The sequence below is a fragment of the Eleginops maclovinus genome, chromosome 3 (assembly GCF_036324505.1).
Source record: "Eleginops maclovinus isolate JMC-PN-2008 ecotype Puerto Natales chromosome 3, JC_Emac_rtc_rv5, whole genome shotgun sequence".
NCBI classification, from domain to species: domain Eukaryota; kingdom Metazoa; phylum Chordata; class Actinopteri; order Perciformes; family Eleginopidae; genus Eleginops; species Eleginops maclovinus.
Window position 1 is genome coordinate 782501 of NC_086351.1, and position 25000 is coordinate 807500.

The 25000-nt window shown below is 44.1% G+C and overlaps 1 protein-coding gene across 1 annotated transcript in view; it reads left to right on the top strand.

Moving 5' to 3' along the window:
• Nucleotides 1–25000, top strand: part of si:dkey-22o22.2 (neural-cadherin) — a 93448-nt gene that overhangs the window by 14763 nt on the left and 53685 nt on the right. Inside the window, 1 exon segment of the mRNA XM_063879058.1 lies at nt 23097–23285. Within this exon segment, the coding sequence (XP_063735128.1) occupies nt 23097–23285 (189 nt within the window).

The window sequence follows — 25000 nt, forward strand, 5'->3', positions numbered from 1 at the left end:
AAAAGCCAGACTTATTGAGTTCTGTATTCCTGCTCCTGGGGGGATGAACCCTCGTTTGAGAGTGTACTTTTGAGGACTCGTCGACAAACAAATCCACACCGTGTGTATCCCTCCAGACCTACAGCTCGGTTCTTATGGGAATGTCTTTTCGGCTTCAGGAATATCCGAACCACACCATCCAGAGGTGCCGCCCCCTCTTTATCTGTCAGATGACCTTTCATTAGCGCCCCCCGGAGGGCAAACATGTCATTTAATTGTTTTATTACCCAAGATATCTCATAATCTAATTAACACTCGGCCATGAGAGATCGTTCCTGCTTCCAAGAAGATAACGCCCCTTGACCTTTCTTGCTCTCCTACCCCGAGGTTAGTTTGACCCGAAACCAGAGAGTGCATCTCCCGGCAAATTTACATTTCAGCAACATGCAGCGTGTGACATGGTGTGTATCGGCAAAGAAATGCAAATGCCGGAGGGAGTGGATGTGCATTTCCAGATCCAAAGGCTTTATTGTCCTACGCACAGCTTCAGTGTAGATATGGCAATGAGAATCTCGAGCCCCTCTAACATAAATAAAACAATAAATGCCCTCTCTGACCTCAAAAAGTGTGTGTGTGTGTGTGTGTGTGTGTGTGTGTGTGTGTGTGTGTGTGTGTGTGTGTGTGTGTGTGTGTGTGTGTGTGTGTGTGTGTGTGTGTGTGTGTGTGTGTGTGTGCAGTGACACTCTAACACCCAATTTGTCTGCATGAAGCTCAAAGATCAGAGGGAGAGACGCAGCTTTAACAGAAAACATGAAGAAGAAACTCAGGGCTAATCAGGAGAACAGGAAGCGTCGCCGTGGCTACACTAACGACTTCCTGCTTCACTAATTGGAAAACAAACGAGTGGTGGAAGAAGCACAGACTCTTCTTCTTCCTCTATCCACTCTCCCTTTCAAGTTTCCCTCCTTCACACCATTTTTCCTCCATCTCCCTCCGCCGTTTATCCTCCAAACCCTCCTTCCATTCCTCCGTTTCCCCATCTTTTCAACTCCTTTTTTTGATCCATTTTGACATCTCTCTTTATGCCTCCATCTTTCTGTCATCTCCCTCCATCCATCTACCTTTCTTCCATTTCTCCATCGCTCTCAATCCCTTCCTCCATCCCCCTTCATCAGTGTATCCTTCTTCCATCCCACCATCTCCTCTTTCTTTCAAGTTTTCCAGCCTTTTTCAACCACTCTGTCCCATTGTGTTATCTTTAACCCCGTCCTTCCTCCATCCTTAGAGCTTTCCTGCTCTCTTCGTTCCTTAATTCAATCCTCCACCCGTTTCATTCTCCCTCATCCATCTTTACATTTCTCCCCACATCCCTCCATCCTCCTCTTCCTCCATGCTAACTGGATTAGCGGCGTGCTAACGAAGCGGAGCAAATAATTAGTCCTGTCACTGATAACATTTCCACGGCTCATTAGACAGCCACAAGCTCCCACTCTATTGTCCTCCCTTCGTCCTCCCCCCTGTCCTCCACATTCCCGTCCTTCCTCCAAAAACACAACTGTTGAAACCAGAGTAGAAAGTACACGACGAGGTGAGTTCATTTAAACATCACTTTAAATCAGCAAGGCGATAAGAAGTGCTTTACAGAACATTAAGAGAATAAAGAAGGAACCACATTTCAATATATTTAAAAACTGTTGGAGATGTTCTCCATGGAATCACGTTGGAGAAGATCAGATATACTGCTGGTTTAATGAGGCAGTAACGAGGATACAAACAAAGGAAACAATGCACTTCTATTTGGTTTGCTGTTATAAATATTAACACTCTCACCCTTATGCATTTCCTCACAGCAATAAACAGGTAGTACAGGGGAGAAAGGGGACAGATACAACTGCAATAAACAAGCAACAGTCAGGCCAAACTACAGAGCGGTGCAGAGATGTCGTATTTCTGTAGTCCTACCCTGAAGGCAGCATCTCCCTGGTTCGATGAGATTTCTCCATCGGATTCCCATTGACGGTCACATGACTTCACCTCACCACCGCTAAGCTAAAGGTGGCTAATGTTGGGCTTGATGTTGCTTAGTCGTCTCATTTAGACTCTTGTTAGCCACCTCGGTTTTGAATCCACCAGTTGGTTATTTACTGATGTGTTTATGTCGGAGAATTGAAATCTCTTCAGCTCGTATTAACCACAGACTTTATTTCAGGCTAAAAACTAAAACCACATTCAGAAAACCATTGACCTCCAGACCAGGGAACAGGAAGTGCTGAAATGCTGTTTTGTGTCAGGATTTGAGACTCATTCCTGCACCACTGTATGATAAGACAGAAATGGTCAGTCTGATTTAGATTTGAGATCTTTCAGATTGAAAGTAAACATCTCTAGAAACGGGCGCTGTTCCTGCAAACTTTTGAGACAGTGTGGAATAAATTTGGACCTCACAGTTACCCCCCCCCCCCACCCCGCACTGACAGTTACTCTTGTTCTCAGTTTTTAACGGATCAAAATGTGAACTCGAGTGAAACAAAGAGGTCTCTCCCTCATCAGGAGACGCTGCATCATTTCATGTGCAAATGAGGCTCTCTAATTACAGACGGCTCGATGAGAGAACAACACACTCCGCTCGAGGATTAATAAACGTCTGTCAGCCTGCACACACACTTGCTGGATGTTTGTTTGTGTGTGTGTATTTTGTTTGTGCATTTGATATATTTTTATATTTGTTTCCCACACACTCACACGGGTTCGTGCCCTCTCCATAATTGCTGTCAATCAAACCCTCCAAACACACAGACAAACACAAAGGCTGCCGCTCGCCTCCTAGGACCCACAACAACCGAAAACACCCGAACACACACACACAGAGCGACACCTCGGCCCTCCCTGAGACAAAAGCCTTTAGAGGAAGGCGCCTGTCAGGTCCGCCGAATGGGCCCTTTGTCGCGCTCTTTAGCCCTCGTTGTCGCGTTTAATTGGCTCCTTCAGCAGTGAGGTGGAGATCTGACTCTGCAGAGAGGTGGAGGGCTTCGTGTTTACTGCACACACACATTATAGTCTATAGTTGCGAGCCTTTGAACCCGGAAATGTTCGGTACCCCAAAGTTTTATGATAGAAATGTGTAGTACGGGTCCCCAGCACATAGAAACTGCCGGATGCTAACATGCATGTGTTGGGCAATTTGCACATTGAACATAAACTGCATTAAGTCTAATTATAAGTACAGTTCATTTACACCGCAATATATTTTATTCACAGAGCTACACTTCAGCGTTCTCAGTTTCTCCTGTTTTATTTTGTATAGGTACGTCTTTGAGTTCAATGATTTATTTTATTGTATTCTATAAACTACTGGCTATTTTGTTCTGTGTTGGAATTCAACAGACACTGGACCGGCTGCCGTACATGTAGAGTTAAAGATTTAAGAAAACATTGGATGGTCTCTTCATTTTTCCCGCAGCTGTACGTCTCATTATTTATGCACTGTTTTCTGATTACTAATCCCAGGCTCACTCACAGCTGCTGTCCGCTCTAACAACAGTTGAACCAGATATAATCTTGTTCATATAATCCTGTTTATCTAACGGATTGATCAACAGCTTTGACACCAGCAGCCGGTAACCAGACTCTGCTCACCTCCATCTGTTTTCAGAGGGAAGTCAGGTCTCTGAATCCTCGTATTCAGACTGAGTTTGCTCTCGTGGGGCTCCACAGGGCTCCTCACTGGGTCCTCTGCCTCATAGATTTAGGACCTCCCTCCCAGGAGAAATCAAGGATACTATTGTCAAAGTGTAGGCTGTGGATTATATTAAAGGAACGTACGTGTGTGTGTGTGTGTGTGTGTGTGTGTGTGTGTGTGTGTGGATATAAACAGTGGTTGTCACTGCCTCAATGTCCTCAACACGCCTCATTGTCTCTCTCACGCTCTTTAACATGGACACACACACACACACACACACACACACACACACACTTTAGAGCATCGTAGCAGCCTAATTGCTCGGCAGGCTGTGTTGCGTAATGATGCAATGTCTCTTTGTTCGTACCCTACACACTCACAATTCCGACTGCAAAAGCATACTATGAATCTGAAGCGCTCCTAGTGGAGTCTCAAGTCCTCCTAATGTAACTTTAAGAGAGAACATCAGTAAATGTGCTTTATCTTGATTCCAGGTTCACACATACAAGAACACAGTGTATATGACATGGAACAAAGTTCAATACATTTAAAAAACAAATCAATAAAAATCTACATAAAAGAATAAGAACAAATAATCCAAAGTATTTACACAAATCAAACATGTCCAGAATATTAGAAACGAACAGCTGGGCCGTTTTAAAAATGTTAAATATTCTAAAATAAATATTTAATGAAGGTCAATATAAAGACCTGGAATGTAAAAGCAGAATCTCACTCAAAGTGTTTTTTATTCAGGAAATGTTGATCTGTGTTTGAGTTTGAGCCCAGAGTGACTTTATGTCAGATTTAGGTGAGAGGGAATCGAACCTTGGCCCTCTGTGATCTCTGCATATTATCCCCGTTGTTCTTTTGCCCCGCTCTGGTTGATTGACACATAGGTGGGCGGAGCTTCAGTTGCCCTCTGACCTATAGCAGCGCTCCGTGTGGATGATTGACAGCTGTCAGAGCAGCGGGCTTTTCTCTCTCTGACTTTCTGCAGATTTTGTTTAAAAAAAACCTCAAATTATGAGAAATGTGAAACTTGTGTTTCCATCAGGTTGTTTCAAGTTGATGTAGAAGAAGGTGTCATCTCAGGTAGTCCTTTAAGCTTTTATACCAAAAACAAGCTTATTTATAAAACACTTCACACGTTAATTCTACCAGGCTGCAACAAAAACAGGAATACGCTTTTTCAATTATAATCCACTAAATCATTTGTGTTTAAATTAAAGTTACCTCCGTTTGTTCATGAGCTGAAACTAATCTGCACACTTAGATTTTAATCCCTGAAACAAAAATAAAGAAAGTCATATTTAAAACAGTTTTGGGATTCAACAACATATAACAAGATAACTCCTGCTGATGTTCAGGTGTATATCAGTATGTAGAGTCTCTACTTTAAAGAGTCCTCTCCTGCTGATGTTCAGGTGTATATCAGTATGTAGTGTCTCTACTTTAAAGAGTCCTCTCCTGATGATGTTCAGGTGTATATCAGTATGTAGTGTCTCTACTTTAAAGAGTCCTCTCCTGCTGATGTTCAGGTGTATATCAGTATGTAGTGTCTCTACTTTAAAGAGTCCTCTCCTGCTGATGTTCAGGTGTATATCAGTATGTAGTGTCTCTACTTTAAAGAGTCCTCTCCTGCTGATGTTCAGGTGTATATCAGTATGTAGAGTCTCTACTTTAAAGAGTCCTCTCCTGCTGATGTTCAGGTGTATATCAGTATGTAGAGTCTCTACTTTAAAGAGTCCTCTCCTGCTGATGTTCAGGTGTATATCAGTATGTAGTGTCTCTACTTTAAAGAGTCCTCTCCTGCTGATGTTCAGGTGTATATCAGTATGTAGAGTCTCTACTTTAAAGAGTCCTCTCCTGCTGATGTTTAGGTGTATATCAGTATGTAGAGTCTCTACTTTAAAGAGTTCTCTCCTGCTGATGTTCAGGTGTATATCAGTATGTAGTGTCTCTACTTTAAAGAGTCCTCTCCTGCTGATGTTCAGGTGTATATCAGTATGTAGAGTCTCTACTTTAAAGAGTCCTCTCCTGCTGATGTTCAGGTGTATATCAGTATAAGTGTCTCTACCTTAAAGAGTCCTCTCCTGCTGATGTTCAGGTGTATATCAGTATGTAGAGTCTCTACTTTAAAGAGTCCTCTCCTGCTGATGTTCAGGTGTATATCAGTATGTAGAGTCTCTACTTTAAAGAGTCCTCTCCTGCTGATGTTCAGGTGTATATCAGTATGTAGAGTCTCTACTTTAAAGAGTCCTCTCCTGCTGATGTTCAGGTGTATATCAGTATGTAGAGTCTCTACTTTAAAGAGTCCTCTCCTGCTGATGTTCAGGTGTATATCAGTCTGTAGAGTCTCTACTTTAAAGAGTCCTCTCCTGCTGATGTTCAGGTGTATATCAGTATGTAGAGTCTCTACTTTAAAGAGTCCAGTGTTTAATAAAAAGATGAAATGCATCAAACGTCTGGTCATCCCAAACTTAATTGGCTTTATCATGACGCTAAATGAGCGATCCTTCATCAGTGTCCTCTGCAGCTTTCCTGCAAAACTGAGGGGTAAATTTAACCCCCTCTACTTCCTGTTATCATTTATTTCAGTGTTTCGCAATCAACATGAAAAAAATGTTAGCTTCTGTTCATCTCTCTGATATACCTGAGCTCTCCATGGCTCCCATTTTAATTACGTTTCCCTGACAACGCTAATGTTTCACTTTGTTCTGACTCACACACACACACACACACACACACACACACACACACACACACACACACACACACACACACACACACACACACACACACCACACACACACACACACACACACACACACACACACACACACACACACACACACACACACACTGGCAGTATAATTAAATCCATTAAAAGCCTTGTAGTCATGGATCAATCCTCACCTGAGCGGCTGCTGACTAATTGTTCATTAACATGGGGGATGGGGGTTAACGAGGGGGGTAACGGACAGATCAAAGCAGTGTAATTAGCAGACGGGGAGACGGGAATGGATTAATGACAGACAAAGGATGCTGGGATTTTTTCTCATTTGATAAGAAGAGAGACAGATTGGTGGAGAGGGTTTCTAAAGGACCAATGAGGGATTGAGACTACATTTCCCATCAGCCCCTCCCCCTCACTTTGGAAGGGATAGTTTGAGGAGGGAAACAAGAGGGAAGGAAAGGAGAAGGAGTTAAGAAGAAATGGAGTAAAGGAGAGGAAGTGGTACAAAGTTAAGGCAAGGAAACGAGATGAAGGAAAGGAGAGGTGGAGAAAGTAGAGGAACAGAAAGGAAAGGAAAGGAGATGATATGAAAGGAGAGGATGGTAAAAAGATGAAGTATTGTAGATGACGTGAGACAAAAGAAAGGAGAGGAAAAGAGAGAAAGAAAAGGAAACAGGAGAGAGGAGGGAAATATTGAAGATGAGACTGAGGAGAAATATCGTGAATATCGTGTGTGTGTGTGTGTGTGTGTGTGTGTGTGTGTGTGTGTGTGTGTGTGTGTGTGTGTGTGTGCACCCTGCAGGGTTGCTGCAACTTTTAGCCCCGATGTCCATCCGGCCTCGATTACAGCAGAGCCCGGCAGGCTTGCATCACACACACACACACACACACACACACACACACACACACACACACACACACACACACACACACACACACACACACACACACACACACACACACAGCCTGCAGCCTCTTCCTGTGTGTGGTGTGCCTGGCGGTGCTCCTCTCTGATCGGAGGAGGTTTAATAACGTTCAGTGTTTCACCTCCTCCTTTTATTGTCTCCGTGTCACCTCGTCTTCTTCCTTCCTTCCTCCTTTCTTTCCTTCCTTCCTTCCTTCCTTCCTTCCTTCCTTCCTTCCTTCCTTCCTTCCTTCCTTCCTTCCTTCCTTCCTTCCTTCCTTCCTTCCCTCAGCAAACACTGATCCGTCTCGATGTTGAGCTGAAGTGAAAACCTTGAAAATGACCAAAGTTGGAGATGTTAGTTTTTCCACATGACACACAGTGCTCTCATTACGTCTCACTGGATCTCTCTCCGGACTCACATCAAAGAGACGTGTGTGTGTGTGTGTGTGTGTGTGTGTGTGTTTGTGTGTGTGTGTACTGTTGCGCTCACATCATGCACATAGGGACGTACAGTATGCAGGAAGGCTCCACACATCCAGCATTCAAAATCTCACTTCATATCTCCACATTTTCACTGCGTTAGTTTTTTGAACACACTACCGTCTGAAAAAAGAACCTTATATTTATCTTCTCTCTGATGAGTGGAAGAATGAAAGGTAGAAGGAAGCAAGGAAGGAAAGACAGAATAAAAGGAAGGAGGGAAAGAGGTTTTAAAGAAACTGTGTACAGGTTTTGAGATAAGAGGAGGGGGAGGTCAGAAGGAGACACAAATAGAAGGAGATCTTTAAGGAGACAAGGAGACAGGAAGCATGTGAGGTGACAAGGAGACAGGAAGCATGTGAGGTGACAAGGAGACAAGAAGCATGTGAGGTGACAAGGAGACAAGAAGCATACGAGGTGACAAGGAGACAAGAAGCATGTGCCTCAGAGTGTGTGTGTGTGCAGCCTCAGAGTGCGTGTGTGTGCAGCCTCAGAGTGTGTGTGTGCAGCCTCAGTGTGTGTGTGATGTTTGACGAAGGTCTGATCACACACACTCTGAGAGAGGAGAGGTAAAGATGTCCTGGTTTCCTCTGCAGCGTGTTTGAACCTCAGATATTTCCTCAGATTGCGACACTCTTCAGCTCGGGGCGGCGCTGCCGTTCTGCTAGCAGTCAGCTCCAATGGGTTTATCGTGATCCCAGGCTGCAGGGGAGCAGCGGGCCACACCGGGACAAATAGCTTTGGTCGCGCTGATTTCAGCTGCACTCCTCCGTTAGAAAAGACCAAAGTGAGGCGGCTTTGGAAGAATGGACCAAATTTGGCAAGTGTGTGTGTGTGTGTGTGTGTGTGTGTGTGTGTGTTGTCGGTTGGTTGAGTGTGTTCTTGGGTGTCTGAAAAGCCGAGTGTTTATCCCACACAATGGAGCAAATCTGAGCCTTTGATCATCGGGAGCGAGTCACGAATCTGCAGGGGACTCTGTGTGTGTGTGTGTGTGTGTGTGTGTGTGTGTGTGTGTGTGTGTGTGTGTGTGTGTGTGTGTGTGTGTGTGTGTGTGTGTGTGTGTGTGTGTGTGTGTGTGTGTGTGTGTGTGTGTGTGTGTGTGTGTGTGTGTGTGTGTGTGTGTGTGTGTGTGTGTGTGTGTGTGTGTGTTTACATATATTATCACGCGTGGATTATAAGTTTGACACGGAGATCAAGCCGATACCTCCATATTTTCCGACTTTTTCTGACGTTTTTATTTTGTTTCTTTAACGATTAATAGAAGTAAACAGCGGTCGGGGTGGAGTTACAGCTTCTGCAACAATAACATTTAAAGGGCTCGTTTTTGGAGCTCAGTGCTTTGGGTTCGGGTTAGAGAAGGGAAAACCTTTTGCAATGAATACAAGTATTTAAAGATTCTGCTGCGGTCACACACGAGAGATTTCAAAAGGGAAATACACACCGCACGAACGTCTGACCAGTGCACGCACACACACACACACACTCACACACCCACACACACACACCCACACACACACACACACACACACACACACACACACACACACACACACACACACACACATACACACTCATTATAGTGGGCCCAGTGCAGCTTTCTGCCTTTGTTGATTATTCTCACTCCAAATGATGGCGAGCGATAACAGAAGCATGGGTTGGAGTCACAGAGGAAATCCCATCATCAGTCGAAAGCTCAAACACACACACACACACACACACACACACACACACACACACACACACACACACACACACACACACACAGTTTGTCACAGAGAGAGCCGAGCACACACACCATATAAAATCACACTGAACACACACACTGTTACGCAGATGTTCGGCCGGTGGCTCCACAGCTGATCTCCGACAAGTCCCTGCAGTGACACAGAGAGATGTCAATCACTGAGAAGCTTTTTAAAACAGAACAGAACAGAACATAAATGTTGATAAATAAGAGGAAAATCTTCAAAATGTAGAAAAACTATGAACTGTTTTTACACCAAAAATGACAAAAGAGATGCTGCCAATTAAATCACTGTCAACCCACTAATTGTTTTAGGTATTGAGGTGTAATTTAAGATACTTTAATGTACATACAATCTTACTTTGTGAAGTAATTAGTCCTGTCTGCTGTAGTTTGGTTAAGTACAGTATTCCCCTTGAGCAGTAGAAGTATAAAGTGGCACAGAAGGCAAATACTCGAGTACAAGTACCTCTAATGTGTTCAGTACTTGAGTGTACTTAGTTACAGTCCACCACTGGATGTGCCCTCAAGCTTTGAAAGCAGACAAACACACACACACACACACACACACACACACACACACACACACACACACACGTAAGACTCCCACAGTCGTCAGTGTTGGAGTTCCTCCATCAATAATGAACGAGGCGCCGCATTAAACTTTCACCGCTTTATTTTTAAAGGCAGACAAAAGTCCTCAGATATTCATAATTCAGACGACAGCCGCTGTTTCTCACATCATACGGGATTCACTGTCTTCAGACAAGAGACGCTTCCACACACACAGCGAACATCTCGAGACGCCTCAAACAAATCGACCGGAGACTCAGTGAAGGTCTCTGAGAACATCCTCACTACCACCGCACTCAAGCCTTTCTAAATCTCCCCCAAGACCTCAGTTCCAACCATCCCTGAGACCGGGTCAGCATCAGCTCAAAAGAACCTCTAAAGACATCCCAAGAACGTAAATCTGTCCTGGAAATCCGACCACTGCCTCGAAAAACACGTATCCTCGCCTCTGGAAAACTCTCAGCAAACCCCAACAACCAAATCCAAACCTATAGATGCTTTACACATTTTATTCCAGCAGCATTTTAGCACCACCTGACCCTCTTAAAATAATTTCCAAAGCCAACCAATCCTCCCGAGACCTCAACGGAGCATTAACACACAAAAACATTGGCATTATGTACTGGAGATTCCACCTAAGACCCTACCAATACCCATACCCTACGAATGTAATATCTAGAAATGTTTAGCTCTAGGGTTGGTCCCGTATTTTAATTTACTTTAATTAAAGAAAGGTTTAAACGTCACCACCGCTAAGCTAAAGGCGGCTAATGTTGGGCTATAAAGGAACTACAGCACGGTCACATGACTTCACGTCTCCACCGCTAAGCTAAAGGAGGCTAATGTTGGGCTATAGAGGAACTACAGCACGGTCACATGACTTCACCACCGCTAAGCTAAAGGCGGCTAATGTTGGGCTATAAAGGAACTACAGCACGGTCACATGACTTCACGTCTTCACCGCTAAGCTAAAGGAGGCTAATGTTGGGCTATAAAGGAACTACAGCACGGTCACATGACTTCACGTCACCACCGCTAAGCTAAAGGAGGCTAATGTTGGGCTATAAAGGAACTACAGCACGGTCACATGACTTCACGTCTCCACCGCTAAGCTAAAGGAGGCTAATGTTGGGCTATAGAGGAACTACAGCACGGTCACATGACTTCACCTCACCACCGCTAAGCTAAAGGAGGTGAAGTTTTAAGTGACTCAACAGGCTGAGGGTAGAAGTAAAACCAACTCTAGGCTCCATGGCTCTTTAAGCTGTAAAACAATGGCTCCTTTAAATCACCTCAGGCTCTGTATTATATTATCATTATTCATCATCCTTTTCCCATTCTTTGTCTTTGTTTCCTTCCCTGCTTCCTCTCTCCTTTTCTCTCTTGGTGATTTTAACACATTTGCACGATGAAAGGCTCCATTTTCCCGTCCCGTTTCTCCTTCTCTTCATCCTCTTTCACCCTTCCTTTCATGTCGTCTTTTTTCATCTGCTGGTGTAACTCTTGCAGAACCAATCTGACCGTCTCTCTCACACACACACACACACACACACACACACACACACACACACACACACACACACACACACACACACACATCAAATACTTTCCTGTGATTGCTGAAACTCTCCTTGTTATTTTTTGAGTCCGTACTGCCGAGCGCCACCCGTCTGCTCCTCCAGGCGGATTAAATCTAGCTATCATTGAATCCTGTTCGACCTGTCCGGTTGACCCACTTCCCATGATGCCTTCCTCCGTCAGGCCCGTCCAAAGGGACATCAGGTAGAGAGAATTCATTCGACAGTCTTTTCTGCCAGACATTTATTGATTTGTTTAGTCGCTGGTCCATATTTTCCTTGTCTTTTTATACTTCTTTTCCCCTGAATATACTTCCCCGTCTTCCCCCTCGCCCTCCTCTCTTCCCTCCAGTGTCATTGATCCCCTGCAGCCGTGTCAATAATCATCCGGCCTGTGAATCTGTCAGGATATATTGAACTGAGGGGGCCCCATGAGGCTCCTGAACGTAGCGCCGGGGGCCTCCTCAGGGCTTCTGTATTCCCCTCCGTGGGAAATGGGGATCCTTGCTGCCAAACGGAGCGAAGCAGTGCTTAGTTTCAGCCCGAACCGCGACGGCTGGTGAAACGATGTCATCAGCTCTGTGGACACAGCGGCCATATTTAATTTATGCCGCTTTAAAGTCGTTTTTCTGATCTCCAGTTTGTGTCTCTGCAGCAGCGAGGCTTCAGTTCTGATGCATTCTCACACTTTCACACTCAACACACAAACTAAGAACAAGATTTCACACTTAACATTATTTGTACATTCATACAGTTGCATTTCATTTTAATTTACTTATTATATTTAAAACAACACATTGTTATAACATGTGCAGACTATACAGTGCATTGTTGGTAAATATTATATAAAAAAAGGACATTTTTTTGTAAAGTCATTTTATTCATTTTTATGTTATTAATTATCAAGTAGTTTTTTTGGGCCCAATCTTTTAAGTTTAGCTTAAGTCGTTCATCTTTTACTGTCCGAGTTTGCAACTAACGTTGGGCTATAAAGGAACTACAGCACGGTCACATGACTTCAAGTCACCACCGCTAAGCTAAAGGAGGCTAATGTTGGGCTATAAAGGAACTACAGCACGGTCACATGACTTCACGTCTCCACCGCTAAGCTAAAGGAGGCTAATGTTGGGTTATAAAGGAACTACAGCACGGTCACATGACTTCCTGTCACCACCGCTAAGCTAAAGGAGGCTAATGTTGGGCTATAAAGGAACTACAGCACGGTCACATGACTTCATGTCTCCACCGCTAAGCTAAAGGAGGCTAATGTTGGGCTATAAAGGAACTACAGCACGGTCACATGACTTCCTGTCACCACCGCTAAGCTAAAGGAGGCTAATGTTGGGCTATAAAGGAACTACAGCACGGTCACATGACTTCCTGTCACCACCGCTAAGCTAAAGGAGGCTAATGTTGGGCTATAGAGGAACTACAGCACGGTCACATGACTTCAGTCTCCACCGCTAAGCTAAAGGAGGCTAATGTTGGGCTATAAAGGAACTACAGCACAGTCACATGACTTCACGGTCACCACCGCTAAGCTAAAGGAGGCTAATGTTGGGCGTGATGACGTTTAGTCGTCTCATTTAGACTCTGGTTAGCAACCCGCATTTTTAAACTCACCAGTGAGGTATTTACGTATTTTATAATAGAATAACAATCTCTTCAGCTTGTGTTCAGTTTGTCTCCTCACCTCTGGATAAAGATGACTTTTGCTTCTTTACTGTTCCATGTCTCCTTCCTCCACCTTCTTCTCTCCGACCACACCATCAAACCCTAATTGAGTTTTCATGTTGCTGTTCGCTCCCACACACTTCTGAGGGTCCATCGTCCACGTCTCCACCAGGACTGATAGAGGACATTAGTGGTCAGGAAGACACACACACACACACACACACACACACACACACACACACACACACACACACACACACACACACACACACACACACACACACACACACACACACACACACACAGAGTTGTTTTTCATTCTGCAGTAATAAATGTCAGAAAATTGCTTCCTCTGAGCTTCTGTCCTGGTTGATATATTTTGTCTTTTTTCCTGCGCTCTCCTTCTCTAAAGTCACGATAAATAATACTCTAGAAGTCCAAAGCTGAAGAACAACAATAAGAAGAACTGCAGGGAGTTGACAAATTACATAACATCCACACTCTAAATGTCAGCCAGATGACTTTAGACAAAGACTGGGTTTTATCACTTATGATGTCAAAGTAAAAGACAGCCATTGCAGCATCTGCAACTCCGCACAAAGTCCTGGAAAATATTCTGTGTAATGCTGTGAGGAGCCAGTGTTTACTTTCAGAGCAATGGGCCTGTGTTTTCGGGGGGGGCTGTCAGAAAAATAGGGTTGGTTTTTCACTCTATAATGCAGTTATTGTAAAACACTATTTATTTCTCATACTGTACTTAGTCAAATATCTGAGGACTTTTTCAACCACCGTGTGTGTGTGTGTGTGTGTGTGTGTGTGTGTGTGTGTGCAGATATATGCATTGATTTATGCATTGATTATTCCCATCATTATCTGCCTTGTTATCTTGGCTTTAAACTCGTCTCGCTCTTTCATCCCTCTCCTCATCAGCACTGAAAAATGGGGCTTAATTAACTGTGTGCCTGCAGGACTTTGGCTGTGTGTGTGTGTGTGTGTGTGTGTGTGTGTGTGTGTGTGTGTGTGTGTGTGTGTGTGTGTGTGTGTGTGTGTGTGTGTGTGTGTGTGTGTGTGTGTGTGTGTGTGTGTGTGGAGGTAAAGTAGGCCAGTCTATAAGGTGGTTAATTAGGATGCAGCAGGACGCCTATGTCCGCTGGCTCCCAGGGACCAGATGGAGAGCCGGGTCCATAAAACAGAGGAGCGTTTGTCCGACGATTTTTTTTTAACTTTCACCTCGACTCCACCGCAGAATCAGAACCCAGACCGTAGGAACCCCACTGTGACCATAGCATGAGCGTGTGCTATTCTTACACACCGGTCGTTGAAGCAAACCGGGAGGCGGGGTTTAGGTGAAGCGCAGGTGTGCATGCTCTGTGGGCCACACGGATCCAGAAGAGATCCAGGGAAGTGTACCGTAATATCCCTTAGGTGCCTAATACACCACATATATTAAGAGTTATTAACCTTGATAAAGTTAATACAGTTAACACACACTCAGACACTTTACATCGGACACACACATTCACACACACACTCAGACACTTTACATCTGACACACACACACACACACACACACACACACACACACACTCAGACACTTTACATCGGACACACACATTCACACACACACTCAGACACTTTACATCTGACACACACACACACACACACACACACACACACACACACACACACACACACACACACACACACATTCACACACACAAACCAGAGTGCTTTCATATGTCACAGAGAATTATTACATGTCGCTTCGGCAACAGGTCTCATGGGAACACCTGCAAGTCAGCACGGAGATGCGTTCCGCACACACACACACACACACACACACACACACACACACACACACACACCGACCGACTGTATATATAAAGGTTTGACACAGAACTGTTTTGATTGTGTGTGTGTGTGTGTGTGTGTGTGTGTGTGTGTGTGTGTGTGTGTGTGTGTGTGTGTGTGTGTGTGTGTGTGTGTGTGTGTGTGTGTGTGTGTGTTTGTGTGTCTGTCTTCTGTAGAGTTCAGGTAACAAGAATCCCGAAGATCTTACTGTGGTGGAAACACAGCTGTGTGTGTGTCTGAACTCTCCTGATGCACACACACACACACACACACACACACACACACACACACACACACACACACACACACACACACACCACTTCAGGGTTAACAGGGATCACGTGTTCTTCTATCAGCGGGACACTCGGTCAAAGGGCCCTCTTGTAAACTGGAGATTTGGTAGAGGACGTTGCCAGGTTTTCATCTGTAAAGAACATTTCTCTTCCAGCTATAAGGACAGGAGATGCCCTCCTCCTTTTTTAAACCAACCCCTTGGTTTTCCTCCTCCTGAAACCCCACAAACAAAAGGAAAAGGTGTGTGAGGTTATCTCAGGGTTGCTTTTTTCTGACACTTTTCCTCCCGTTTTTCATCGCCTGTTTTTAACTTGCAGGTTGAGACAAACCGATGTGTTTGAAGCACTTTATAAATAAACACCACTTTAATCACCTTTCATCATCGGCTGTGTGACAACCTGTGGGCGCGACCACAGTTTAATTTAATCCCCCCCCCACCCCGCACATCTGACATGCCTCCCCTAATTGAAGCTCTTGCAGGCAGCGGCGGCGGTTCTTCTATTTCTGAAGCAGCGCTGCTCCGCTTCACGCTGAATACATCAGCCGCCATTCAAGTGTGAGACTCAGAGGAAAGAGATAGAAAATAGCTCTCTCATTGTGTCTCCGTCCTCTCGATTCTGTCGCCTCCCGCTCTGATCCCGATACGCTGTGTGTCAGACAAACAAATCCCCTCCTCGAACAGATAAATGAATTTAAATTAAAAGGCAGCCGAATGGAGTTTGGAGTAAACAAAGCACAATTCCCTTTCTCTTTTTATCCTGGTTTTGCATAACAAGCTGTGACACGCTCTGTATTGAGATTCAAATGAGTAAGTGGCGGCTTAAGATGGACTTAGCTGCACTTCACTGGGACTATTTATCCTCTTTTATAAATGACGTGTCATCCCCACCACTTCCTGTTCGACGGGGACGACGCGGCGCTCTGTGTTTGGCACAACAGACTGTGGAGAGCTTTATGAAACCTTATTGATCTGCGCCGGGAAATTAGGCCATCGCTGCAGCCAAACAGATTCAGCAGATAAACAGAGAGCCGTGCCGACGCTCGTCAATGCTCCATATGTATACAAATTAAAATATAAACAGCCAAAAGATAAAATTAGACACTAAACTAACAAAGTATCTGTGCTAAGTAAAATAAAGGAACATGAAAATAAAGAAATACGTAGAAAACCAAATCAGTTCGGCACTCGGCAACAGCAGCATAAAAAGGCACATGAGCAGCAGCAGTTTCAGAGATACTGAAATACTAAATACCGAGTTGTAGTGCACATGGTTCACAGTGTACCAAGTATTGCACAATTTAATAATAACAGTGTAATACAGGTGTTATAACACAGTGTAATATAGGTGTTATAACAGTGTAATACAGGTGTTATAACACAGTGTAATACAGGTGTTATAACAGTGTAATACAGGTGTTATAACACAGTGTAATACAGGTGTTATAACACAGTGTAATACAGGTGTTATAACACAGTGTAATATAGGTGTAATACAGGTGTTATAACAGTGTAATATAGGTGTTATAACACAGTGTAATACAGGTGTTATAACAGTGTAATATAGGTGTTATAACAGTGTAATATAGGTGTTATAACACAGTGTAATAACAGTGTAATATATGTGTTATAACACAGTGTAATATAGGTGTTATAACACAGTGTAATATAGGTGTTATAACAGTGTAATACAGGTGTTATAACACAGTGTAATATAGGTGTTATAACAGTGTAATATAGGTGTTATAACACAGTGTAATACAGGTGTTATAACAGTGTAATATAGGTGTTATAACACAGTGTAATATAGGTGTTATAACAGTGTAATATAGGTGTTATAACACAGTGTAATATAGGTGTTATAACACAGTGTAATATAGGTGTTATAACAGTGTAATATAGGTGTTATAACACAGTGTAATACAGGTGTAATATAGGTGTTATAACAGTGTAATATATGTGTAATAACACAGTGTAATATAGGTGTTATAACACAGTGTAATATAGGTGTTATAACACAGTGTAATACAGGTGTAATATAGGTGTTATAACAGTGTAATATATGTGTTATAACACAGTGTAATACAGGTGTAATACAGGTGTTATAACAGTGTAATATAGGTGTTATAACACAGCGTAATATAGGTGTAATAACACAGTGTAATATAGGTGTTATAACACAGCGTAATATAGGTGTAATAACAGTGTAATATAGTGTAATAACACAGCGTAATATAGGTGTAATAACACAGTGTAATATAGGTGTAATAACAGTGTAACATAGGTAATAGTGGTGTTAGGGCTGTATTAATGTGTAATATGTGTGTAAAACAGTCTGATGTGGGTTAAATGTAGAAAACGGCTATTTATATTCCTGGATGCAAATTCAAGTATTGAATATTACCCACAGTTGAAATGACAGTTTCCTCGCTCCTTTCTGTTAACGCACAACTGGAGGAAGTGATCGTGACGAACATCAAAGTTGCAGAAAAAGCAACAAACAGCAGCGTGACAGCAGTTCAGCGGGGACCAGGCTGTATGAGAGAGACACAGTGGGAGGATTGGGGGAGGGGAGTTAAAGAAACAGAGATGACAGACAGAGCTGAATCAACCCGGGATCCCTGCAGACACAAATATATGTTGTCTTGGAATATCTAAAAGTCTTTACACCTGAGTGATGATTGATGCCCAGTTTTCCCAGCGCCTTTGGGATTATGGCTTTTCGCTTCCCATTGAAAAGTTCTGGGAATCATCCGAGGTGTGACAGCGAAGCAGACATTTATTTGCCAAATCAACCCATTTACTCTTCCTCCCCGAAGCATGTTCTGTTGTAGAATTGAGACAAGCTTTGCAGTCCAAACTCCAAACCTTCCGCCAGTCTCCAGGTGTGATGCCTTTGATTGCAATCCGAACAAGAGTGAAATGATCCAGCGTCCAACAGCCCCAACAGCTGGCTTTAACTAAAAAACTAATCAAGCTTAAGGTGTCCCTAAGAAGACAGATTTTTGCATTCATGCATTTTTATAAAAAAATGGAATCCATTCACATAACCCAAATCAATATGTAATGGACACAATTCACCATATTTTAAATGAGAAAGTGTAGCTCCTTCCGGTTGTTGGAAAAAGTTGAAATTGCACCTTTCATTGCCGGGTCAGAGTACACTTTATCGTGTGTGAGGGTGTCTTTGCTGCCCCCTGGTGGTACCATAGGAAGAGAACAGCCAGTTCTCACGCTACTTACCCAAGGTCAGGATTCATACAGTCTGGCCACGAGAAGTTTCAACGCCCCTGTATTGCTTTCCTTTCCTTGACTTCATCGACACGTGTCCTTGTATAAGTTTATGAAAATATTGTTCAACCTGTCCAGCCTGAGGGCGATGTTGTTCCACATGAGGATGAGGAGAGCTTCTGAGAGAGCTAATGTCAAACCTGGGGTGCAGTTCATTGGGAGGGAAATCCCATCAACTGAGGACAGTAAAAATGACCCCCAAACACACAGCATTGTGGGTAAAAGCGTAAGGAAGCAATAACACATTGATGGGAAGCTGAGCAGAATCAAAAGGAGTTCATATTCAGGAGTTTCTTCATGCGTTCTTAACGAGGAACTTCAAATTTGTGTCAGAATCACCTCAGCATATAAAATATACATAACGCCAGAAACTGACAGAAATAATAGACAGAAAGTTACCACTAACATGATTTCACACTCATTGGACGTCAGGTTGAGATGTGAAAGAAGCCAGAACAAATATTTCCCGCCTGAGAGGACAAACACGTCCATCCTTGTGTGGAAAAGTCTGCTCAGCATTCAGCCCTGCCGTCATCTTCCACTCCTCTTCCTCGCTCCAGGCCGGCTGCAGCCCAGAGTCTGCAGTTTTGTATGCATGCATGCATATGTTCAGTGAGTTCTGGCCCGGATCAGGGAGAGGCTCAGCAGTCAGGCAGCGGAGGAGGCCGAATGGAAGGATACGAGTGAAAGCTGGGGAAAAAGTTGTTGTTCAAAACAAACGTCCGAAAAAGCCCGATCATATGACTTCACGTCACCACCGCCAAGCTAAAGGAGGCTAATGTTGGGCTACAAAGGAACTACAGCACGGTCACATGACTTCACGTCACCACCGCTAAGCTAAAGGCGGCTAATGTTGGGCTATAAAGGAACTACAGCACGGTCACATGACTTCACGTCACCACCGCTAAGCTAAAGGAGGCTAATGTTGGCTATAAAGGAACTACAGCACGGTCACATGACTTCACGTCTCCACCGCTAAGCTAAAGGTGGCTAATGTTGGACTATAAAGGAACTACAGCACGGTCACATGACTTCACGTCTCCACCGCTAAGCTAAAGGAGGCTAATGTTGGGCTATAAAGGAACTACAGCACGGTCACATGACTTCACGTCTCCACCGCTAAGCTAAAGGAGGCTAATGTTGGGCTATAAAGGAACTACAGCACGGTCACATGACTTCACGTCTCCACCGCTAAGCTAAAGGAGGCTAATGTTGGGATTGATGGCGTTTAGTCGTCTCATTTAGTCTCTTGTTAGCAACCTCTGTTTCTAAATCCACCAGTGGGGTATCTACTGACGTATTTCATGTCGTAGAACAAAGCGTCAAAATCTCTTCAGAATTTATATTTTTTTCAGGCCAAACAAACATGGCCTCCAGACGAGGGAACAGGAAGTGCTTGAAGCCCCGAACTCCTTTGTGTCTCTGCTGTAGAACAGCATCATAACTCTGCTCACAGCCTCCACTAACCAGAGGCAGCTCCACTTACATACTGTATCTTAACTCAGCATTAATTAAATGTCAGTGTGCTGCTGTCAGTGACCTTTCCTCAGCCTGCAGGATGGAAGATGGGGGATGGAGGCACACATTTTGGTTATAGTTTGTTCGCCCCGGCTGACACACATGCGCTGACCTGCGGCGCTGCTCTCCGACGTGTTGATGTTTATCACGGTAATGGGACAGATTTCATTTCACTTCCACACACGGCCCACAGCGCAGCATATGTAAAACAACAGACAGGAATAGATGAGATTATTCTGGACTTGATGAGCTGAGTGAAGAGCAGCGACGCAGAAGAAGAAGACAGAGAGAGGAGGTGCAGTGAGCCGGAAACTCCTCTTCTCCTTCATCACCTCTCCTCCTCCTCTTAACTTTTTAAAGGCCGATCTCTTTGTTTCTTTCCTGCACCTCCTTACTCTCTTTCTCCATTTTTAAAATGTCATCCTCCTCCTCCTCCATCCCTTCTTCTCCTCCAGTCCTCATATTGAAGTCTATTTACAGATCAGAGAGTCCTGCTGTGAACCCGGACAAGTTGAGGAAGTGTTACGATAGAAATGTTTAGTAGGGGTCTCCAGCTCATAGGAACTGCAGGATACTAACCTGCATATGTTGGGCAATTAGCACAATTAGCATAAGTTGACTTGATAACAGTGACTTTACTTATCGGACAGTTTAGGAGTGGTTTTGGGGGTTATTGAGGATCCACTTTTGACTACCATGAGTCGTGTTCCGACCATTTGATACAGAGAGCTCAAGAGGAACATTATTACCTCTACTGGGGACAATTCATTTACCAATAAATAAGCAATCTGTCCAATCCAGATGATCCACAGTCCCCTAAATCCTCAAAATTGACCAAAATCAATCCACAGGGACTACAAATATTACCACATTCTGGTTAAAACTGCCATTTATGATCCTGAAAATGTCAGAAATGGACTCAGCATCCTCATTAACCCCCAAAACCACTCCAACGTTGTCTAAATACATTTTCTAACTATTGTCTGCATTAATGCTAATTTACGCAACGTATGATAATTGTGTAAATTGCCCAACATATCCAAGTTAGCATCCTGCAGCTTCTACAGTCCTCAACAACGACAACAACAACAACAACAACAACAACAACAACAACAACAACAACAACAACAACAACACAAAACTGAAGCAGTGTGCTGAACTGGCATTGATAGCTGCGACGTAACCCTCTGACGTTTGTTACTGGTTCCAGCTCAGCAGGTTGTTGGTTCCAAATGAGAACCAGTTTTCGTTCGGTGGAAAATGGGTATATTTCCCCTCCTCTTCATCTCCTCTCCTTCCCTCTCCTGCTCTCAGTTTGTTGACAGACCTTCAGAGACGATAGAAAAAAGAGATGTAGACGCTGTCGTGATTTCACCTCCTCCTCCTCCTCCTCCTCCTCCTCCTCCTCCTCCTCCTCCTCCTCCTCCACCTCCTCTTCCTCCTCTCATGTGTCTCTGAAGTGAAGTTTTCTCTCCTGTTCGGGATGTTGTCTCTCGCTGCCGTGAAACAAGGAGGCAAAACAACAGCGAGCGTCGAAACACCTTCAAACCGAACAAATCCCTCCTCAGAAAACACGACACGAAGAGAGACGTAAAGAAAGAGGACTGTGTGTGTGTGTGTGTGTGTGTGTGTGTGTGTGTGTGTGTGTGTGTGTGTGTGTGTGTGTGTGTGTGTGTGTGTGTGTGTGTGTGTGTGTGTGTGTGTGACTGAGAGAATGGGAGTTCCTGCTGTGTGGATGCTAACAAGTGATCTTCTGTTAGTTTTGTTGTCTTATTTTGGAGGAGCCTTCCTCTGCTCGTCTCGTCTTCAGATGAAAGAGGATGAAAACACGACGGATGTTCTACAGAAATGTCACCTCGTCCCCTTTTCATGACTCAGTGTGAACAAGAGGAGATAGCCTCGCTAACAAGCAGCGGTACTACAAAGCTGAGCAGGCAGCAACTAAAATACACAAAACAACCCTTTATTTACAGATGTGATGAAGCAGACTGGACATAAATACATTACAACACACCTTCATGCAGGGCTGAAGGTTTCTGGATGCTTCCGTGTTCTGACTAAATCGTTTTCGGTCATTTGGAGAAATGCTTTTGGTTGTGGGAGGTGTGTGTGAGAACCAGAGGAAAAGAGATGCAGCGTTTCCTCCGAGAGCACAAACACACTCCTCTGCTGTGTTTCAGTTCCTGCACTAAACTTAGCACAGCGCCATGTCGTACTCTGCTCGTGCAGCGGCCAAACTCCACTCTTTGCCGTTGTTAAGGCACCGTGGCTCACAGAGCTTTGAGACGCTTTGTTTTGTTTGACTAACTGCAGGTGTACGGAGGCCGACAGGTGCGCTTGAACCTAGCTTCCTCCACTTCTTCATCAGCCAGCATCCTTGGTATCTGTTGTTCACTGAGTTGATTCCCCCCATCCATCTTGATGTTTCTTGGCATCTCTTAAGTTAAGTAGCCAACATAAGGCTTAGCAGTACAGATAAATGTGGGCTCACTATTTGGCCAGCAGCCGGTCACAGTGGCTCTGTTTATCTCTTGTCTTATAAAAGCTGATTAATAAAGTGTTCACAACCTGATTAATCAATGAATTACAAACTATTCCAAACCCTTTGCTGCAAGTACAACCCACTGAAGCTCAAAGCAGAAACCACTGTGCCAAGATGTTGTTCTTACTTATTGTGCCTTTTATCCGCACGCTCCCTTTGCTGATGTCCTCGCTGTGGGACGGTTACAGGATGTCTGATCTGCATATTAACACTAAAGTAATGACCTTCCTCCCCCTCTGCTCTCTCCAGGGGATGAGTGGTACCTGTGCAGGCTGACTCTGAGCATGCCCAGTCAGGCGGCACTGCAGTGGGCCATGTTCCCCTCGCCTTACCTGGGGTCCGTGGGCCCCGACGCCCCCCCCGGCTCCGTGGTGTACCAGCTGTCAGCACGACACCGAGACGGGGCACCCGGACAAACTCAGTTCCTCCTCCTGGACGGTGAGTGATCTGTTTTAAAGGAGATTCAGCTTCTCCCTGTCCTGTAGTTCTATAGGTGTAAATGGTCTGCAGAGGCTCAAATCCCTGTGTTTAAGGAGCAGAAACTCTCTCAGTCAGATCATACAGTACCAGCAGGCTGACTGGTGAGCCACGGCCAAACCTGGAGACCCTTTATTTGTTTATTCATGAATTCTGAATGCCCATGTTTGTTTTGTTTTGAGATTTGACGGAGCAGGGTGTTCTTTTATTCGTCCTTTTATTACAGATGTGTCTGTGTTTGTTTTTAGAGTGTCAGGATGGATCCCTTGTCTTTTTATCTGCAAACTAAATCCACCTACGGGTACAAAGAAAGAACCTGAACCTGATGTCATTCGGTCGCCGGGTTTTGGATGTCAATATGTTCCCTCCAGAGGGATTTTCTCTCCCACAGATCCCGCCCCCGTGGAGTAAAACGTTCAATATTGGTTCAATAAACAAAGTATAAAGCATTGAATGAACGGACTTAAAGACACAGCCGTGAGTAAAGGTACCCCCACCAGCAGTCCTCCTTCTTCTTCCGGAGATATTTCCCTGAAAGCTGTTTCTTTCTGCTCTTATCTGTCGCTGTATCTTTCATTTAGTCACTCCGCCAGGCCCTCTGTGACAAACCTGTTTTGTTCAAAGCAGCGATTTATAAATAAAATTTGACTTGTTGAATTTCAATTAGCGTCAAGTGGGAGAAGCAGAGAAAAACGCAGATAAACGGCGTGAAGCTGCGCTGTTAATCGCTCCCCGGGGCGCAGAGAGCTCCCAGATTCAGGAATAATGGGAAAGTCTCCGGAGAGGCAGCGAGGGGGCGGCCGGGTGCCGGTGGCTGTGGGTTTTTTATTTTTCATATTATTTCAGAAGAGAAGAGGAGAGATATTTTGAGAGCTAATTTCCAATGCTTTCATATTAGGAGCCTCTGAGTTCCCTTTGGCGCAGTGTGACTACATGTGTACCGACGAATAATCCAATAATTTACATTAAAAATGTTTCTTAATATCACGCCTGTATGGAAATATATTCAGTGTGTGAAGCCAATTAGTAGCTTTAACGGGATTTTCACTCACTGTGAGGACGTTACAGTAGAGGGGAAAGTGCTTCTTTATAAAAGTTTGTGCATCTTTTTAATTCTTCAGGCAACAAAATGATTTAAAGGCGGTTTAATTTACATACAGTCGTTCTTTATTACACTCGTTAAGACTCGTGACCAAAGGGAGCGCTCCTTATTCCTGCAACCATTTTATGATGAAATGGATGCAGTATATAATTGAGGCAGATTTATAATTTCACACAGAAGTAAACACATGCTGGAAGAAGAAAGGAAGCTAAACTCTGTTTCATTTTCAACCTATTTGAGAGGGCAATCTTGTTCAAGTGAAATATAATTTCTAAATACGACCTAGGGTTCTTCCATGTCCAGCAGGAAAATCTCCACATATTAACACCACTTCATGATTTCTGACGTAAAAAGCTAACGTTAGGATCAAAGAACTACAGCACGTCACATGACTTCACGTCTCCACCGCTAAGCTAAAGGAGGCTAATGTTGGGCTATAAAGGAACTACAGCACGGTCACATGACTTCACGTCTCCACCGCTAAGCTAAAGGAGGCTAATGTTGGGCTATAAAGGAACTACAGCACGTCACATGACTTCACGTCTCCACCGCTAAGCTAAAGGAGGCTAATGTT